General features: G+C 36.1%; 1 protein-coding gene across 5 annotated transcripts; it reads right to left on the bottom strand.

Moving 5' to 3' along the window:
- Window positions 1–3145: 3145 nt before the first annotated feature.
- Window positions 3146–9963, bottom strand: NDUFS8_1 (NADH dehydrogenase Fe-S protein subunit 8 ndufs8). 5 transcript variants are annotated; one of them, XM_051215992.1, is made up of 6 exons: window positions 9889–9963; window positions 9641–9848; window positions 9513–9602; window positions 9301–9476; window positions 6051–6322; window positions 3146–3283 (listed from the first exon to the last, which is right to left on the bottom strand). In XM_051215992.1, exons 1-5 carry the CDS (start codon window positions 9913–9915, stop codon window positions 6191–6193), a joined length of 633 nt encoding a protein of 210 aa, XP_051066539.1. In that variant the 5' UTR covers window positions 9916–9963; the 3' UTR covers window positions 3146–3283; window positions 6051–6190. The 5 variants fall into 5 exon arrangements, with proteins under 5 accessions (XP_051066539.1, XP_051066538.1, XP_051066542.1 ...); XM_051215991.1 differs by having other exon boundaries at window positions 3146–3736; window positions 9301–9602; XM_051215995.1 differs by lacking the exons at window positions 3146–3283; window positions 9889–9963 and having other exon boundaries at window positions 6008–6146; window positions 6190–6322; window positions 9641–9854.
- Window positions 9964–16977: the final 7014 nt, after the last annotated feature.

Below are 16977 nucleotides of genomic sequence, written 5' to 3'. Positions count from 1 at the left end.
GGATGTAAATATGATTTTTTTATCCTCCATAATTAGCCCAACAACCACTGAAAAATATAGCTGGAAAAATTGAAATCTTTAATATATTAACTCACCTTTTCAGTTTAATTATTATTTTATTCAGGAAAGTGAAATCTAAAGCGTTCTAACAAAAGTGGTATTTTGTGATATAGTAGATAGAATTAAAGGATTGTCTGTTTTATGATCTATTTTTAGCCATTTCTTGTCTGCAGTGTCATACTCTTTTGACTGAGGAGTTTGGATATAAAGAACTGTTGTAGTTCTTGATAGTGATTGTGACTTCTGAACTCTAAAAGTCGATTTCGTGTAAAAACTATAAACCAAATTATTTTTGCTATAATTGATGCTCCATATAATCGATAAAATCGTTATAACTACCTATCATATGAATAACATGAGAAATGATGTTATTTATTAGTGACGTTTTCAGTATACAACAGTTCTTTAGTATAGGGGTTTTGGTGCGAAGCCGTAACAAGTTGTATTCGACGATTTTCAACGTTAAATAAACGTATCCAGTGGTAATAGATGAATGCTATGCTATCATGAGTTGAGTGAAGTTATTAGTTAAAACCATTCAATACCAACTTAGTGGTTTGAAGGGAAATTACCTACCCCAGAGGTTTATAAGTTCTGGACTCGATCCCTGATAAGATCATAGGTGTACTTTTGGGGAGTCCCATACGATTACGAAACAACTTGAATGCTTCCTGGTTCTCTTACTAAGGTTGGTCTGTAACGTAATCGAACAAAATACATCAATCTATTTGGAATTTCGTATATTTTTTATTTAAACATAAATTTCGTAAGTTCAATACAAAATGAGTTTAAAGAATCTAAACTATCGAACACTGTTACAATAATGAAATGATTGTGTATTATGTCTTAACGACAAATAACTTTTGTTTTAATAGTTTTATTTACACATTACAACAATGCTCATGCATCATCAATTATTTAATAGGAACGAGTCATGAAATTAACCAATAAGTACATTTCGTCTCTTTTTGTTGAAACTGTCCAATATACATTCTTAGGTTTCTAGAATAGTTACCCATCGGAAATTTCAATCTCGCTACATATGTTCAAATACAATTTCGTTATATTCATCCTGAAGTTAGTCCGAATATTCTTTAAATCATTTTAAATGTTATAATTTTGTGACAAAATTTGTTATTGTTTACTGTAATTTATATAATTAACAGTTAATTTTTATATTGTGTCGCTTTAATGTAGGGTAATGTTAAGAGTGAATATGTAGTTTTTGGAAGTTCACTACTATACCCAATAAACTAGGAAAGTGAGATTATAAAGCGTCATGTTTCTAAGTTTTGGTTACTTTAATCTTATTCCCTTCAAAATCTCCCCTATCTGTACTAGCTAATTTCCCTTTGAATTCCACAGAAACCGGTTTTCTAAGATGCCTCGCCGTTATATAATTCGTTAGAATCGCGTAAACTGATGACTTCTTAAATCCAGTTCATCAACAATCATCAAAACCATTTAATGAAAATTATAATCGACCACCCATGTTGAATACCGTCACCACTAGAGAAAACCAACATGTCCTCTAGTATCGCTCATCGAGTTTTTACGGTTCATTTGAAAATACCTTGTCATAAAAATATGCTATCTCTCTAAACAGCACTTAATGTTTGATTTCCTGAAAGTTTTACCCAAGTATTTGTAACACAGAAAAAACCCAATTAAATACATACTTTTTGAATCAACAGTGTTGTTTCATTACACTATAGAGAATTTACAAATTAAATTGATCCTTTAAAAAATAACATTTGCTTACTTATAAAGTTAGTTGTTTAAACAACTAAATAGATACTTACAATTAAGCGAACGTACACACACACTCAGATTTTTCTAATGACATACATATATTTGATGATAAGTATTCTCCAGAACATTTTCCCCTCCTTTCAACTTGTCATCAAAATAATTACATTTATAGTATGAAATTTATATTTTAATACAAATTCGGAAAAAAATGGAGAAAAAGAAAATCGAAAGATAACAACATCTTATCTGTCTGTACACAATACACTATAAAGTAATCAGAAAAAATAAACCACTTTTCACTTTCATACTTCTATACTTAGTTAATACATATTTGTGTTGAAATACTTTAATTTATGACTAGTTACTGAATAATAATAATAATAATAATAATAGTAAAATTGATAGTAATGAAGTAGAAAATCTGTAAAATTACTTGTAAACAAACTACACGCAACTAGCAAATGTGATGACAAATCAATTGAAAATAATTTATTTCATTTATGACATCTCTCTCCCTCTCTCTCGGTCTTTATCATATCATATATCATTCAATATTTCATTTTATTTGGCATTCTTTATGTGCGTGTTTTATTACCTATTTTGACATGATGATGATGATATGAAACTATGGAGAAAAGTAAGTTTTATTTAAAGAAAACGTTCTATTTTAAGAAAGAAACATACATATATTTTCTTTTAGTTAGAAAACAAATCAAATGAACTTGTCAACTTGAGTATACACGCATAAAATTAGTACACATAGATGAATGTACAGTAACAACAAAATTATCTAGATAGTCTTTTGAAAACCAGAAGAAAAGGTGGGAATATGAATTGTTTTTTTTTCTACATTGAAGTAAATAATCATTACTCTAGTTAGAAATTATTCAGTTACATATACATTACTGGGTCTTCTTTTATTTAAGAGATGAATCTCACTTTGATAATCAGTTGTTTGTTTCCTATTTTGTTCTACAAGTTTCTTTGATTATTTAAACCAAATGAGTACACATATATTATTGTAGAACTGATGACCGATAATGATGAGAAGCATTCGCGTAGACAGATAGCAGTAGTTAGATTTTCTGCTTTTACTCTGTTGTCTTCAATTTAATCTCTAAACAATTATCTGATTATAAATACATACATATACATTCGCGTGTAGATTAAATTACTAACCAACAGTCAATTTTGCGCTAAATGTTATACTCCAGTTGAATATTTGATGTATTTATCCCCTATTCTCTTTTTTCTTTGATTTGATTGGAAAAATTTTTGATTATAATTAAATTTTTTCACGTTTAAATCTTTCCTCCTTTTAGTTTTTAATGTACACAAGCTTTACACAGTAATAATAAATTTTATAATGATGAAGACAGCTCGACAGTCACGCATACTAGGCATATGTCATTTGTCAAAAAAATGAAAGAAGCAAATATGTTTACTTTGGTTGCTGATTTTCACTTTCTATCTGTTATTGTGATGTGATGATTAGAAAAGAGAACATTATCAAGAAACAATGATGAGCAAAATAAAGAGATGACTAAATAGTTAGTCAGTTCGTTTTTAGCCCAAATAAAAACTACCGAGAACCATGTAGTAGAAGGTAAGTATCTAGTCATACTTTGAGACTTCTTACTGATGCACACTTATGACCCCAAATGAGATGGAACTAAGGGCGTTTAATCTTTCCGACCAGGAAAACATACTTAACCAGACAGGTCACAAGTCAATGATTCACAATTTAATTTTTCTTCAATTTGAAACACGGTGCGATCATCATTTAATGTCATTAGTGAGCGGGTATCTCGATTTCGACTTCGTTGAACTTCATCATCAAAACTTTGAGAATCTAGCCTAAAGCCAAATCACTCAATCAATATTTGAATAAAAGAAATTTGTCCATATTCACTGTATTTCTTCACTTAACAAATGAGCATAAGCAAAGTATAGAATGATATTTTTAGTTTGTAACCTTAATTGAATATAAACATGACACACAAAGTATGATGTTAAAAAATATGCGTTTAACAATTAAAACAAATATATTGTGCGATGAAAGGAAGTTTCAGAGTATCTTCTTAATTTACAGCACTCACTAACAGGGAATAATTTTAATGAAACCCTAATCGCCTGTTTAGTATTCCTCTGTCAGATAATTTTATGAATACGAGTTTTTCTGCTTACTACTTCTACAAATCACTTGGCTACTTAAATCTTAGCAAGTAGTTAATACATACAAGACTAATAACTGAATATCACGACTTCGTTAGGCACAAAATTAAATAGTTAGATGAATGAACAATCTTCCTCAGTAAATTCAGAATACCTTTCAACTAATTCAATGTAGTGATGTAAATCGTCCTTCCAATACAGGTGCTTCTTTCAAGTGTAGATAGACGTACGTGTTGTTGTGGTAATACTGAAATATTATCACTGAATTACGAGAGATAATTAGACTGTCCTGTGAACAACAATCGTGACCTACTACACCAAGTCATTACAATCGTCACCGCTGCAAAATTAACCAAAGTAAAATTTCTATAAGCCACCTTCTAGAGTAATTGCAAAAGTATGCATGTTGACTAGTCAGTAAAGTGGTCTAGATAGATAGCAAAATAGATTTGGGAAGTGCCGCTTCAAAGTGACGAGCCCACTTGTCGGGGATAGTTTATTCGAGAAGTCTCAACCCACTTAGAACTCCATACAACACAAATTGTAAGAATAGTAGTGATGGAGAAGGCTTAAAACTCAGGTGGATGTTTTGTTATGACCTATAGAATAGCTGTAATTAGGAAACATTCATTGTTGCTCTGGTCATTATTAGTATCTACTTCACGTGCAAGTGAGCTTTCCCCATTATTTATGACGAATGAGGATTTCCTAGACAACCCTCCAGAAATATACTTCTCGTAACAGCATCGAACTGGTAATGCAACTAATAAAACCGACGATTTTGACTTTATTGGTCCCTACTTTTTGAACTTTGGAATGACTAATTCCTCTTAAAAATTTTCAGTGAGTAAGGGCCTGTCAAGAACATGTTGAATACTGATTGCGTAATTGGTAGTATTTAACCTCATCTTACTATGAATGAGTCTAAGGAGACAAATGAAAATTAACTTCGTTAATTTCAACAATATAAGTGTAATCTAATTTACAGTCGCCATGGATTTTTCGAAATGGGTAGTATCCAGTGTTAGGTAGTATATATTTTTAAGTTAGCTTGTCTTACTTCCCTATACTTGCTAATGAGTTTAGGATGATATATATATATATATATATATATATATATATATATATATATATGCGCAGTAAGTGTAGTCGGATGCGTCGACAATTTCACTTATCTTGGAAGTTTAATCAACCTTAATGAGTTGGTGTTTGACGAAATCTCTGCACGGATTCAAAAAGCTCGTTTGGCTTTTGCCAACTTACATTACCGATGGCGAAGGCGAGATATCCGTCTATCAATTAAGGGACGAGTATACTGCGTGGCAGTTCGTTCTGTTCTACTTCACGGCTGCGAAGTGTAGAGGATACTCGTAGGTTACTATTAATTGATCACAGATGTCTTAGAAATATTGCTGGGATCATCAGGTAAGTAATAGTGAGGTTAGACACAGGGTACTAGGGGATGATGGTAAATCAGTTAATGAGATTGTGAATCTTCATCGACCGAGATGGTTGGGCCACGTATTACGTATGCCTTAACACCGATTACCTCGACGCGCAATGCTGACTAGTTTCGGAGATGAATGGTAGGAAGTTAGGGGCGGCCAAACCAAAACGTGGCATCAGTGCTTGAAGTCACTAACTCCTGGTCTGAGCCATGTTGGTAGATGCAGACTACTTGGTTGGGGTTCGTGCGACTATCGTAATCAACGGTTGAAGATTCTTGGTGACATGGCTCAGAATCGATCACAATGGCGTAGGTGTATACACTCTTTGCCTTCCGTGAAACCGGGAGATAAAGATTACTGTACACCTTTCTATGAACTGATTCTTCACTGTATCATATTTCTAGATGCCATCTTTTTTATATATACTACTACCATTGAAGTAACTGCTTCTATGAATTCGGTATTCATCTTGTTGTGCTAATGAGGCACGGCAACTTGCACCGATGCATATATGTGCCTGGTCCTAAGTTGTAGACGACTGACTGATATATACGTACAAAAACAAGAGAAACTAGGACAAAGCCAAAAGCTCTATTTTATTCTAAATCAATGTACCTAGGAATAACCAGCTGTCTTGAATTCGTTAACAATCTAACATATGAGAAAAGTTGATATTGGTTGTTTAAATATGAAATTAGTAGTGCATAGATCCTGTGAATTAAATCATTTACAAACCAAATGAACGAAATGATACTTCATCGATACACATAATCTGCTTTTAGGTTTTCTGAGATTTCGACTTCCCATCTATCACCATTTTGCAGCAATTTTTCTTTATTATACAGTAATTCTTCATGTGTTTCAGTAGAATATTCGAAGTTCGGTCCCTGAAATTCAGAAGAGAAAACAAACTAGAAAATTAGTTATCTTAGTTGGAAATTAATCGAAAGTAACAACGCCATCCATAGACCACAAAAGGGTTTTGGAAGTGGGAGGTTAGAAAAATTAAGCTTACAACTCATTTTAAAAGGTAGTGACTTCTCTCGTGACATCGATTTTCTTCGAGACACCGAAGAGCCTCTATGACTAAGCTGTAGTCTGGTGGTTTATACAACTTATTTATCTATCTACCAGAGAAGTGTGCTTAGAACTGTTCCATCTTTAACACACGAACAGTTGTTAAGATTACAGTTAAATTGACATAACCTGTCAAAAAATCATATCCTTCTAGTAAAAATCCATTAATTTTACAGAGGAAGTTAGACTGAACAGAGTAATAGCTTTCACAGTAACGCATTAGTCTAATTTGCTACATTTGATAAAATAAATGCAAGAGTATAAAACACCTAAACTCGTGTTTTAGACTTGCAATTCCTGAAATCTAAAACTACTCATTTTTGACACCCCATCGAGCTTAAAGAGGAATTGTATTTTTTAAAATCATATCTTTTAATATTAAAACTACTGTTTTAGACTTCACAATACAGTTATGCTGATGTAATGATGAAATTAAAATGTGCAAATGAACCATAAGATTTATAACTACTGAGGCTTGTCTAGTTACTTTTTCTTGTTAGACTTTTCTACCTAATGATTTAAACTAACCGACCAACTTTAAAGTAACAAGACAAAACGATCTGTGGAATGAAGATACTGACGAACCAAATCTTGAATTCCTGCTGATGCATTTAAAGTGGGTGAAAACTTATGAGTAAGGATTTTTAACTAAAACAAAACAAAACTCAACCTTGTTTTTATATAGGCCTAAATGAAGTATTCCTTGTTTGAGAACTTATAAATGTAAGCGGTCTGAGCAAGTAACAAGACAAAAAGCGTTGTGATGGGTGCTAGGAAAGATGTGATTCTGATATATTATTTATTTATTTAAATACATAAACATTGGTACAAGGAGGTACCAAATATTGGTGTGCCACACAGACCATTCGATTTGTGAAGACCGGAATACTGCCCGGGCGTCCAAACAGAAGCATGTGGTTTTCTTAGGGATTCATATTTCGAGCCTTTGACCTACAGGTCTAATCCACAAGGCAATGGCACAACGTTAGAAGGTGCAGTTCCATTGTAACCGGTGACCAATAATTGACTCATACGCCATTTGTTCCCTCAGGATCCTGTAGCCTATGTGCACCATTGGTTTGGAGTCAGGGTTACTGCGAGAAGGTATTGACTGGATACATTTAGCCATATGAGAGCACTTCGAGAGAGAGGTGACTCTTCCCATCCCATGGCAATGTAATTCCGATAATCAGAGTGGAATGTAAGGGATTAACATTTTCCTTAAACAGATGATTAGCTGGGTGTTTGTGAACTCGATAGGTATACGAACGGCTTTACATATAACGCGAACAACCTTATTTTTAACATACAAAATCATATTACGCTTAATTACCATGTGATTGATATAAAAGTGCTATTTTGCTAGTAATTAGGATGAACCACATACGTTTTTCATAGAACTGTCCGACTTCATTTTCAACGTTTAGTAACTATTTGAACTGAAAAGTGTGTAAAAGCTGACTTTTATTGATCTTACATATAGCTCCTAAGATCTGAAGACTCAAAGGTTAAATATACATTTGAAATCTTTCGAAAGATGTCGTTTAACTGTTAACACACACCCAAACCATATAAAATTTACTTGCCGATCAGATACCAGTGTTAAAATGAGAGAAACGTTAGGCGATCAGTTTTAGAGATAAGCGATAGTCTGGATGGTGATTTATCCACTTATGATCCCATTTGTTACATCTTTATTTCACATTCGTTTGGCAGGTGACTAAAGTGCTATTGTCAGTTTCACATTCAACTTAGATACCAAGTGAACCGCATCCATCTGTCATATCCTTGATCTCAAAAATAAAATTGTCAAGGTATCAGGTATTTGAAACTCGCTAAACCTTAAAGTGATCATAAGTGAGTGGATGATAGTTTAAACACATTCGCTTTCACTGATTATCTCTGCCAAAAAAACACCGATTAGATAGGAACCTGATGTCTGCCCTTAAAATTACCTAGTCTTCTGCTTTAATCTAACAAAGAATCTCCGAGTACATAAAGTTTTTCCCAAACACATTGAATAAGCTGATATCTTGACAATTTTACTTTTGAGATCAAGGATATGACAGATGGATGCGGTTCACTTGGTATCTAAGTTGAATGTGAAACTGACAATAGCACTTTAGTCACCTGCCAAACGAATGTGAAATAAAGATGTAACAAATAGGATCATAAGTGGATAATTCACGAAGTCAGAAAAGGTGAAAATGAATGTGTGATGTAATCTGTACGAGTCTAGTGGCCGATTCGCAGGGTCAAAAGTTCTATTAAACTAGCCATACGTTGTTTTGTGTGTAAATTTCCTAATGCTTTAAAATTACTAAAGGGTAGGGTGGAAATTCCATCATTCCGAGTAATACACTAGTAAGCGTTCATATACCGCCCGAGACGTTATAGATATAGCTCTTGAAAGGTCTACATCATGTTGTTAAACTCAAAATTTGGATATGAACACGACGCTTTGAAAATACCAGGGCTTACTAAACGAACAGTAAAATTCAGCAAAAGTTTTGCTAGGTCAGCCACTGAATAAACACATTTCCCTCATTATGAAAGTCAACTCACAAGGGAGATTCCACAAGTCAACTAATAGTCCTTCACTTAAAACCTTCACAAAGTATTACCAATTATTTCCTAGTAGATTTGGATTTTGCTGTTGTGAAATGAACAGTAATAGTATCAACTGAAAGTTACGTTAATGAAAGCTCGGTATGCAGCCTAGAAAATTAGACAAATGATCTTTATTACTACGAGTATAGTAAGCACTTTAAAAGAACAAATTGGTCACCTCTACGATGGCGTCTACTGGACACGCTTCCTGGCAAAATCCGCAGTAGATGCACTTGGTCATATCAATATCATATCTAGTTGTCCTTCTACTCCCATCAGCTCTTGGCTCAGCCTCAATAGTGATTGCTTGAGCTGGACATATAGCTTCGCAAAGTTTGCAAGCGATACACCGTTCTTCACCACTAGGGTACCTACGTAAAGCATGCTCACCACGAAATCTTGGACTGAGAGGACCCTTCTCGAAAGGGTAGTTTAAAGTTGCAGGCTCCTTAAACACCATACCAAGGGTTAACCGTAGACCTGTGATAATCAATACCGTTTATCAGTAAATTTAGTACCTCTCAATATATCTGCTACTATAAGCCATCTCGTCACATTCTCAAAACCACTTTTAATAGTATCCTCTTTATGAGGATCAACAACTAGTTTATATTTTGAATTGTAGTGTCCCAAATGCAGTTGTGCAGCTGAAACCTCAACTAGGGGAGAAAGATTGAAAACACATCTCCGTATAAACAAGGTCATTAGTTCTCCACAAATAACCGCCTAAATGTCAAATATCCAGTTGGAGTCCAATATCCAATACCTTTGTCATGTGGTTGTATAAACCCATTGATTGTTTAGCACTTGCTTCTTATGATCTCGGTACGGTTCCAGTAGGTGATGACGCAACCAATTGACTGCACTAACCCTTACCGGTGTTGTAGTTATTTGTGGATTTGTATATCTTTTAGTTGAGTGCGTTTGTTTCATGGCAATAGGGTTTCTGGATACCAGCAGTCAACACATTACCAGTAAGAAGGTTGTTTGATTTTAATGTGAAAATAATAAAGTGACAATTCGATTGCCAGAAGAAGTTAACTGTTACAACAATAATAAATAAGTTGATTAGTTGATGTGTAAAAAGATGGGACTGAAAGAATAAGAGGGGAAACTGAGATGATACGAAGTAGTTGCTGGTATGCGTAAGTGATAGCCGTGGTAATTTATGAGATATAAATCAGAAAGCTAGTCCAAAATGGATTTGGTAATCCATGAGTAAGTGTTTGTCAGGTCTTCTCGTGAAGCTGTCCACTGAGGGGGTTGAATTCACTTCGGCCGGAAAAGCATTTTAAATGGCTGCATCCCGTAATGCGGAAAGTAAATGTATGCACGTTTTTTGGCTCTTTCACGTAAGATCTTTGGAGGGTTGCCTTGAGGAGCGTGGTGATGATATTCTGGCAATATCCTCGTATTGAGTAGGCTAGGTGAAACTAATTCCTACTGTTGAGATCTTACTCGCCTGCACTCTATTTTCTTTGCTACGAACCGCCATGTTCACCAGGTATTCCAGTGTCAGGATAAAAGTGGGTCCGTGAAACCCATCTTCTCAACTTTCATTATGGGAAGTACATGAGGTGTTGTTGAAGGCTTTTGTGAAGTCGCGGAATGTTACATGAACTGGTACCTTATGGATCCATCAGGTTGTCAAGCTTTCCCATGCTATGAGCGAATTGGATGCCCACGACCTATCCTTCCTGAACGCACGTTGGGCTTGGTGGAGGATGTTTTTTACCCATGTATTCCCACATTTGTTCACTAGCTGGTCCTTCCATCACCCCTGACAGTGAGGTTAGTCTGTGACAGACTAGGTGTTTTCTATCGCTCGTTTTGACGATTGGAGGAAGAGTGACCTGTTTACTTTTGCTTGGCAGTTGGTGAGAATCTAATAAGTGCCTGAATGGGTTGTGCACCTGTGCACTGTTGACTTTTGAGCACTGTTTCAAGATTATAGGTGGGATTTTGTCACATGCTGTTGACCCCTCGGGGCACAGGGATTTGATTCTTTTTAACACTAACCCGGAAGTCGGCTGGGTATCTTCAGGACCCTTAACTAGCACTAGGGTAGAGAGGTGTGTCACACTTTCAGGATCCTGATTTAGTCGGTCTGCCATTTTTAATTAGTGAAATTCTTACTTTTTGGCACTTTTGGAGTACACATACCCTGGTTTTCAAGCTATCTCCTGGTCATGAATGTGTGGAGATACTTGGAATTAACTTGCACTTAGACTGATAGCTTGACCTGAAAACATCTCCCGTTGCTTTTAACTTTGATATTTCATGTTTCTCAGTGGCAGGTAAGAGAAGCGATCAGATTCTGCCAATGAGATTTTCTAAATGTGCCAGGCTCTCTACTTGAACTGTAGCGAGCGTTCTGTGCTTCGCCTGATCCAAAATCTTCGCTTTCCGGGTGTGCGCTTACTATAAGGTACATAGTGTTGGATACTGTGCTGAATGATATCCCTCATAGGTCACCTACTGTTATCCTTCACCACTCTCATGGCCATGGGGCGTGTTGAAGATGCACCCTTTTCATCATATAGTGTGCTCTGGCGTAACTAAGGTAGAAGACATTCTCGTTCCATCGAGGTATCTTGTTTGTGGCCATGTTAAACATGACCGCACCATAGTCACTAATTCCTCTTGGTGCGTGGACATGGACATCCTCAACCAGAAGCTGATCACTTATCAGTAAATAATCTAAGTTTGAGTGTTTTCTGTTGCTGTCCCATTTCGTGTCGCCACACACATGCTGTCAGTCCTGAACTTCTAATGGCTATGGAAAGCCACTTATGGAACCACTTTGTAGGGGTTGTATCCTCGCAGCTGAGCCTTAGGGATGGAGTGTTATTATTATTATTCACAAACCTCTTATGAGTACATAAGTGTTGTAAAGAAACCATTTCGGGTTTCCTCAACAATGCAATAATACACAAGTTTAAATAATGCTAGCATTATATTTGAAAAAGGGAGTAATAATAATAGAACAATAATAATAAATCAGGTTCTGTGTAATTGAGAAGGATATTGAATTGAGTTTAAAGAAGGAAAGGAAGAAAATAAGGGAATTCAAATAAAGGAGACGTGAAATATGCAAATAGTTTAATAGGAGGGTTAATGAACACAGAACAAGAATAAACGACTATGTATGTGTCGTCAAATTAGTAGCAAAAATAAAACAGAAAATAATTATGAAAAAAATGACTTATTATTGCAATAAGATATGACGCTAGAATAAATGTTTGTGCAGTCATGATCTGGATTGATGCTATGAAAGTCTCATTTAAGTGAAAAGGATAATGAAATATCAATATGTATGAGTCATATATACATAGTGAAGATGAAACGAGTCTGATGAGTTAATTTACGTGTAACACAAGTTATTGTCTTAATTACAAACTTCGTAAACTTAAGAATAATATTTATTTAGATGGGAAAAAAATGAACACCTAGCTAAGGGGTTCAACCATGATAATAATAATTGTGTAATGAATATCGACCTCTGAAGTAAACTAGCAATTTGAAAAAAATAGAATAAGATAAAAAATCCTTTACTGCGCTCGGATAAACACATATAGATTTATGTAATGATATATATATAGTTGAAGATAAAATGAATCTGAGAAGTTAATTTATTTATGTGTACCTTGAGGTAATTTGTTTTTAGTTATAGACTTTGGATGTTTAGGAACAATACATGTTTAGAAGGGTAAGAAGAGATGAATAGAATATCTAATGTGTCGAGGTACCAATAACGATATCAGTAACAGTAATAATTATAGATACAAACATGAGCGGACTTCATATATTAAGATGAATAGAAATAGAATAAAATAGACGTGAAAAGTTTCAAAGGGCACATTGTGCTTTTTAATCAATTAGATGGATAACGGACCTTGTTTGTATAAATCATTATTAAACACATTGATATTCAAAAAGTGACAAAATCCACTTTTGGAAAGAAAATCATCAAGGGCACTTTTGAACCGGGTTGTAGTTTCGCTGCAACAGAGGTTCACTGGTAATCTGTTCCATGTAGTTGAGTAGCGAATAACGACAAAATTCTGGCTTACGTTTCTATGGGTTTCTGGAATCGCTAGTTGTTGTAACCTCCAGCTAGTAGTATTTGGACAAACTCTAGCTGAGGCAGCTTTAGTATCTCCTGTATTATCTTTCGTTATTGGGTGTTAGAACCCGTGTGCAGCCGGTATAATCCTCTATTCAAGTACTTTGTACCGCTTAAACTTAAGCAACACCAGCATTTTTCTTTCTCCCCAGTTAATTCGGTACTGTGTGTAACTAAGGCTTTGAAGTGACTGTTAATGTATTCCCCCACCCCACCTTCTGTCTATGTACCCTATCGTATCTGCAAAGTGTCACGTCTTGCAAGCCCACTTCTGCAGTGGTATCGGTTCCTAAGTACACGACCTTTAAAGCTGAACATAGAATTACTGAGGAGATCCGCTTTCAACATGTAACAATGTTAGAGAGATAAGAATGATGAACGCGTGAACATTGATTCATCATTTAGATGACATGACTCAGCCTTGCATGAGTGGTCATTCTTGTGCAACTTACCGCTTTTATTAATATTAAATATGTTGTTCTATCTCCAGCCCAAATGTGTTCTTTGCAAACGCCTAAAGCTATATCACGGTACGATACGACATTCAGAATAGGCAATTATGTGACTTCCACGTAAAATTATATAGATTAGATAGTCACATAACAAATAAGCAATTTTGGGATTAAGTCTATTATTAGAGAAGTAGGAACAACAAGATAAACCATAATTCTGCACTTCTTGATCCATGACGTCGGGTGATAGCTGTGTTTCAGTGAGGACTATGATATCCAGGTGTAACATAAAGCATATGTTTCTGATTTTCTCCAGCCTGCTTCTTGGCAGTCTTAGGTTGCTATAGAGGCACTTGATGGTTTGTTTCATCATCTGATGCTGTTCTACAGTAACATCGGTCTTCTGTTTTGTAAGTAGCTTGTCTCTGTTCTCAACCGTGAGTTGTGCCAAGGTGTGTCTTTTGGACTTTCTTGTTGTTGTTTTGCCTATCTGGGTAGGCCTTCGCAACATCCAATGTGACTGGAGGTGTCGATGTTCTTAGCTGTACTTTAATAAGGCCCTGCATTTCGACGTCAATTTGACCGCATGATGTTGTCGACGGGCTCACCACTTTTGTTGCCCGAGATATGACTCCAATTAAATCGTATTAATGATTGCTGTCGAAATATATATATATCGTCAATCCTCGCATAATATCATCGACTTAAATGGCGATGGTGTTTAACGGAATTAAATAAGTCCAATACGACAACGGGTTTCGATTATGTATATTTCAGGCATTCATTGGTTTCAACAGGCAATCAAGGAGACGAAATAAAGAAGGAAGAGCGAAGCGGATTGGCGAAGCGAGGAGAACTAAGCAACATGACGCGCAGTAGAGGTGGCGTGTGGGACAACTCCATTTAACCAAGCGTTAATCAAAAATAAGCTTCAGATATGTGGTGAGTAGGATATGATGTACACACATACACTCATATCAAAACGGTCAGGGTTGATAAGTAAATAATTATCAAGGTCAAATGTGGCTGAAGAAGAATGGGTAAACTAACTTGTCCAGAAGCTAGAATAAGTTATGTGGGCTTACCATAGTAACCGACACCAAAGTACAAGGCCTGAAGAACCTTAGCGGAGTCTTGCCGGCTTCTGAAGTTCACTGCCACCAGACGCAGAAACTTAATGTTTATGAATCTTAACGGGTGGGGTAGTGAGGTAAAGCTATCGTGATGGTGCGAGAGTCCGTGTTACGCTAACGCCACCGCTCGATATTGGGTTTGTGGACTTCATACAGACTACCACTTGCCAGCTCTGGGTCTATAAACCACCATGCAGGTTGGTTCTTGGGCGTTTGTTGGTCTTCTAAAGGCATGTCTTACGGTTCATAGGTTTTCGCATGTAATTCGGATTTCCAACGTTCTGTCCCTTAAAGAAGCGACACAATTCGAATAAAGTGATGTAGCTTTTGTGCCTCCGCTCTTTATTGAAGGTCATTCTTGCTCTAATAAGCTACTTTCTGACACTGGGACACTAAAAGAAATCAGGGAGTTTTGTTTACCGTCATTGCCCCCTATTTTTAGCATTTTGAAAGCTACACTTTCGCTAATTCCCTTCCCAACGCTCATGCACTGCCCCCTACTATTAACAGATACTGGAGTATTCGTAAATACTGGTAATTTTGTTGTTTTCGTATCTTGGGTCGTGTCTGTCATTGTTGTATGTTAAGCTGAGCCCGTCTTGCACGAATTTGGCATACTGGTATGAATGGTTGTGGTTATTTCTTATGAGGTCCTATTTTTCTCTTTAGTTGTCTCGTTTGTTTATTTTTTTCTACGCTGCAGAAAAACCACCAAAGCTACAGACAGGAGTGACTTAACACAAATCCATAGTGCTGCCTTGGTACAGTTGCATCACAGCGACAGTGAACCCAGACACTACTGAAATTACACTCAGATGCTGGGCTTCTGGTTCTAACGAGCGACTAGCATATGACACAATGGTCGTTTTCGTGCTTTTTTCTGTTGTAGTCAGCACCACGAGCAGTTTATGATATCATTTCCCCTCGTTCATTTTTTTCTTGCCAGTCTTACTAGGAGTAGGAGCCTGGGTAGGAGTGTGATACTGATTACTTAGTGAGGAATCCAGTTTCTGTGTTTGAGATAAGTGATATATATCTCACAAAATGCAGTGTGGCTCTGTCAGTTCATTCCACTTTACCAATAAAGAACACATCCATTTATCTCCAGCTGACGTAGTCGGACGAGTTTTACTGCTGCACTTATATCCACTTCGTTTAAGGTAGACTACCCACTTCACTAAATGCCCACAAACAGGTTTTCATCCCATTTCATTATATTTTTTATGTGAGACAAGTTACCCACTCACTCGATAGCCAGTCGACAAGTCTGACACCGAACTCCCATTGAGATTAATAAAAAGGTCCAATTTCTATCAACCATAAATATCTTACATTCAATTACTTAATAAGATGCAACTGGAGCGTCAAATAAATCCCCGATCCAAAGAGTTCTGTGGGTCTTCGACATTCGTGCTGACCTCACTAGTTTTACTGGACACACCATAGCTTAAGTCACCTGGGCAAGCATTCGCACCAGACCAGGTTTGGGTGCACCATGTTATGTATCTCTTACAAAATCTAGTTAATTTTGATCATATACTTCTTGACCAAAAGACAATTTTTAAAAGATTTCTTCAAGTCCCCTCACTCTCAAATCATGGCTGAACTGGCTTTAGGATCTTCGTTTCAAAAGGCGTTGGAGATAACGGCATGAGTATAGTGGGTTGTTTATTCCGAACGACTTTAGTTTGAAGAAAAGCCTTTTGTGTGGGACCTTAACAAAGGCTTTCTTAAGGTCTAAGAATAGGACTGATACAAGGAGTCCTTTGTCTCGTTTCAGAGTTATATCACTCAGGTAGTCTACTAGGCAAGTACCGCATGATCTAGACCTAAGAAATCCATGCTGTGAGATCGAGATCAGGCTATTAGTAACTAGATGTTGGACTACCTCCGTCTCCACTACTTTTCCCGTTATTCTAGATACCACTGAAGTTATGTGGGTAAGCGTTTAAACTCTACCCCCGGAACTGATATAGAATGATTATTTCTCAAATTCGTAGACATCAAAGTATCCTTATATGCTAAGAGACTGACTATAACGACATGACCTCCTTCAATTCCTAAATCAGCATTCGTGCATGCAATACAACTGATGAAGGAATGGAGTCATTTAACAAAACGCCGATGGGGAATAGTTATTTTAT

This window comes from Schistosoma haematobium, chromosome 4 (genome assembly GCF_000699445.3).
Source record: "Schistosoma haematobium chromosome 4, whole genome shotgun sequence".
Classification (NCBI taxonomy): domain Eukaryota; kingdom Metazoa; phylum Platyhelminthes; class Trematoda; order Strigeidida; family Schistosomatidae; genus Schistosoma; species Schistosoma haematobium.
Note: the sequence above shows the minus strand (reverse complement) of the source record. Positions and strands in the feature narration are given on the sequence as shown.

Coding starts and splice junctions, on each gene's coding strand:
- NDUFS8_1 (XM_051215991.1), bottom strand. CDS start 9,915: ATGGGTTTATACAACCACATGACAAAG. Junction 9,849..9,888: donor TATACAACCACATGACAAAG/GTATTGGATATT, acceptor TTTGACATTTAG/GCGGTTATTTGTGGAGAACT. Junction 6,323..9,300: donor CAGTAGACGCCATCGTAGAG/GTGACCAATTTG, acceptor TCTGAATTTCAG/GGACCGAACTTCGAATATTC.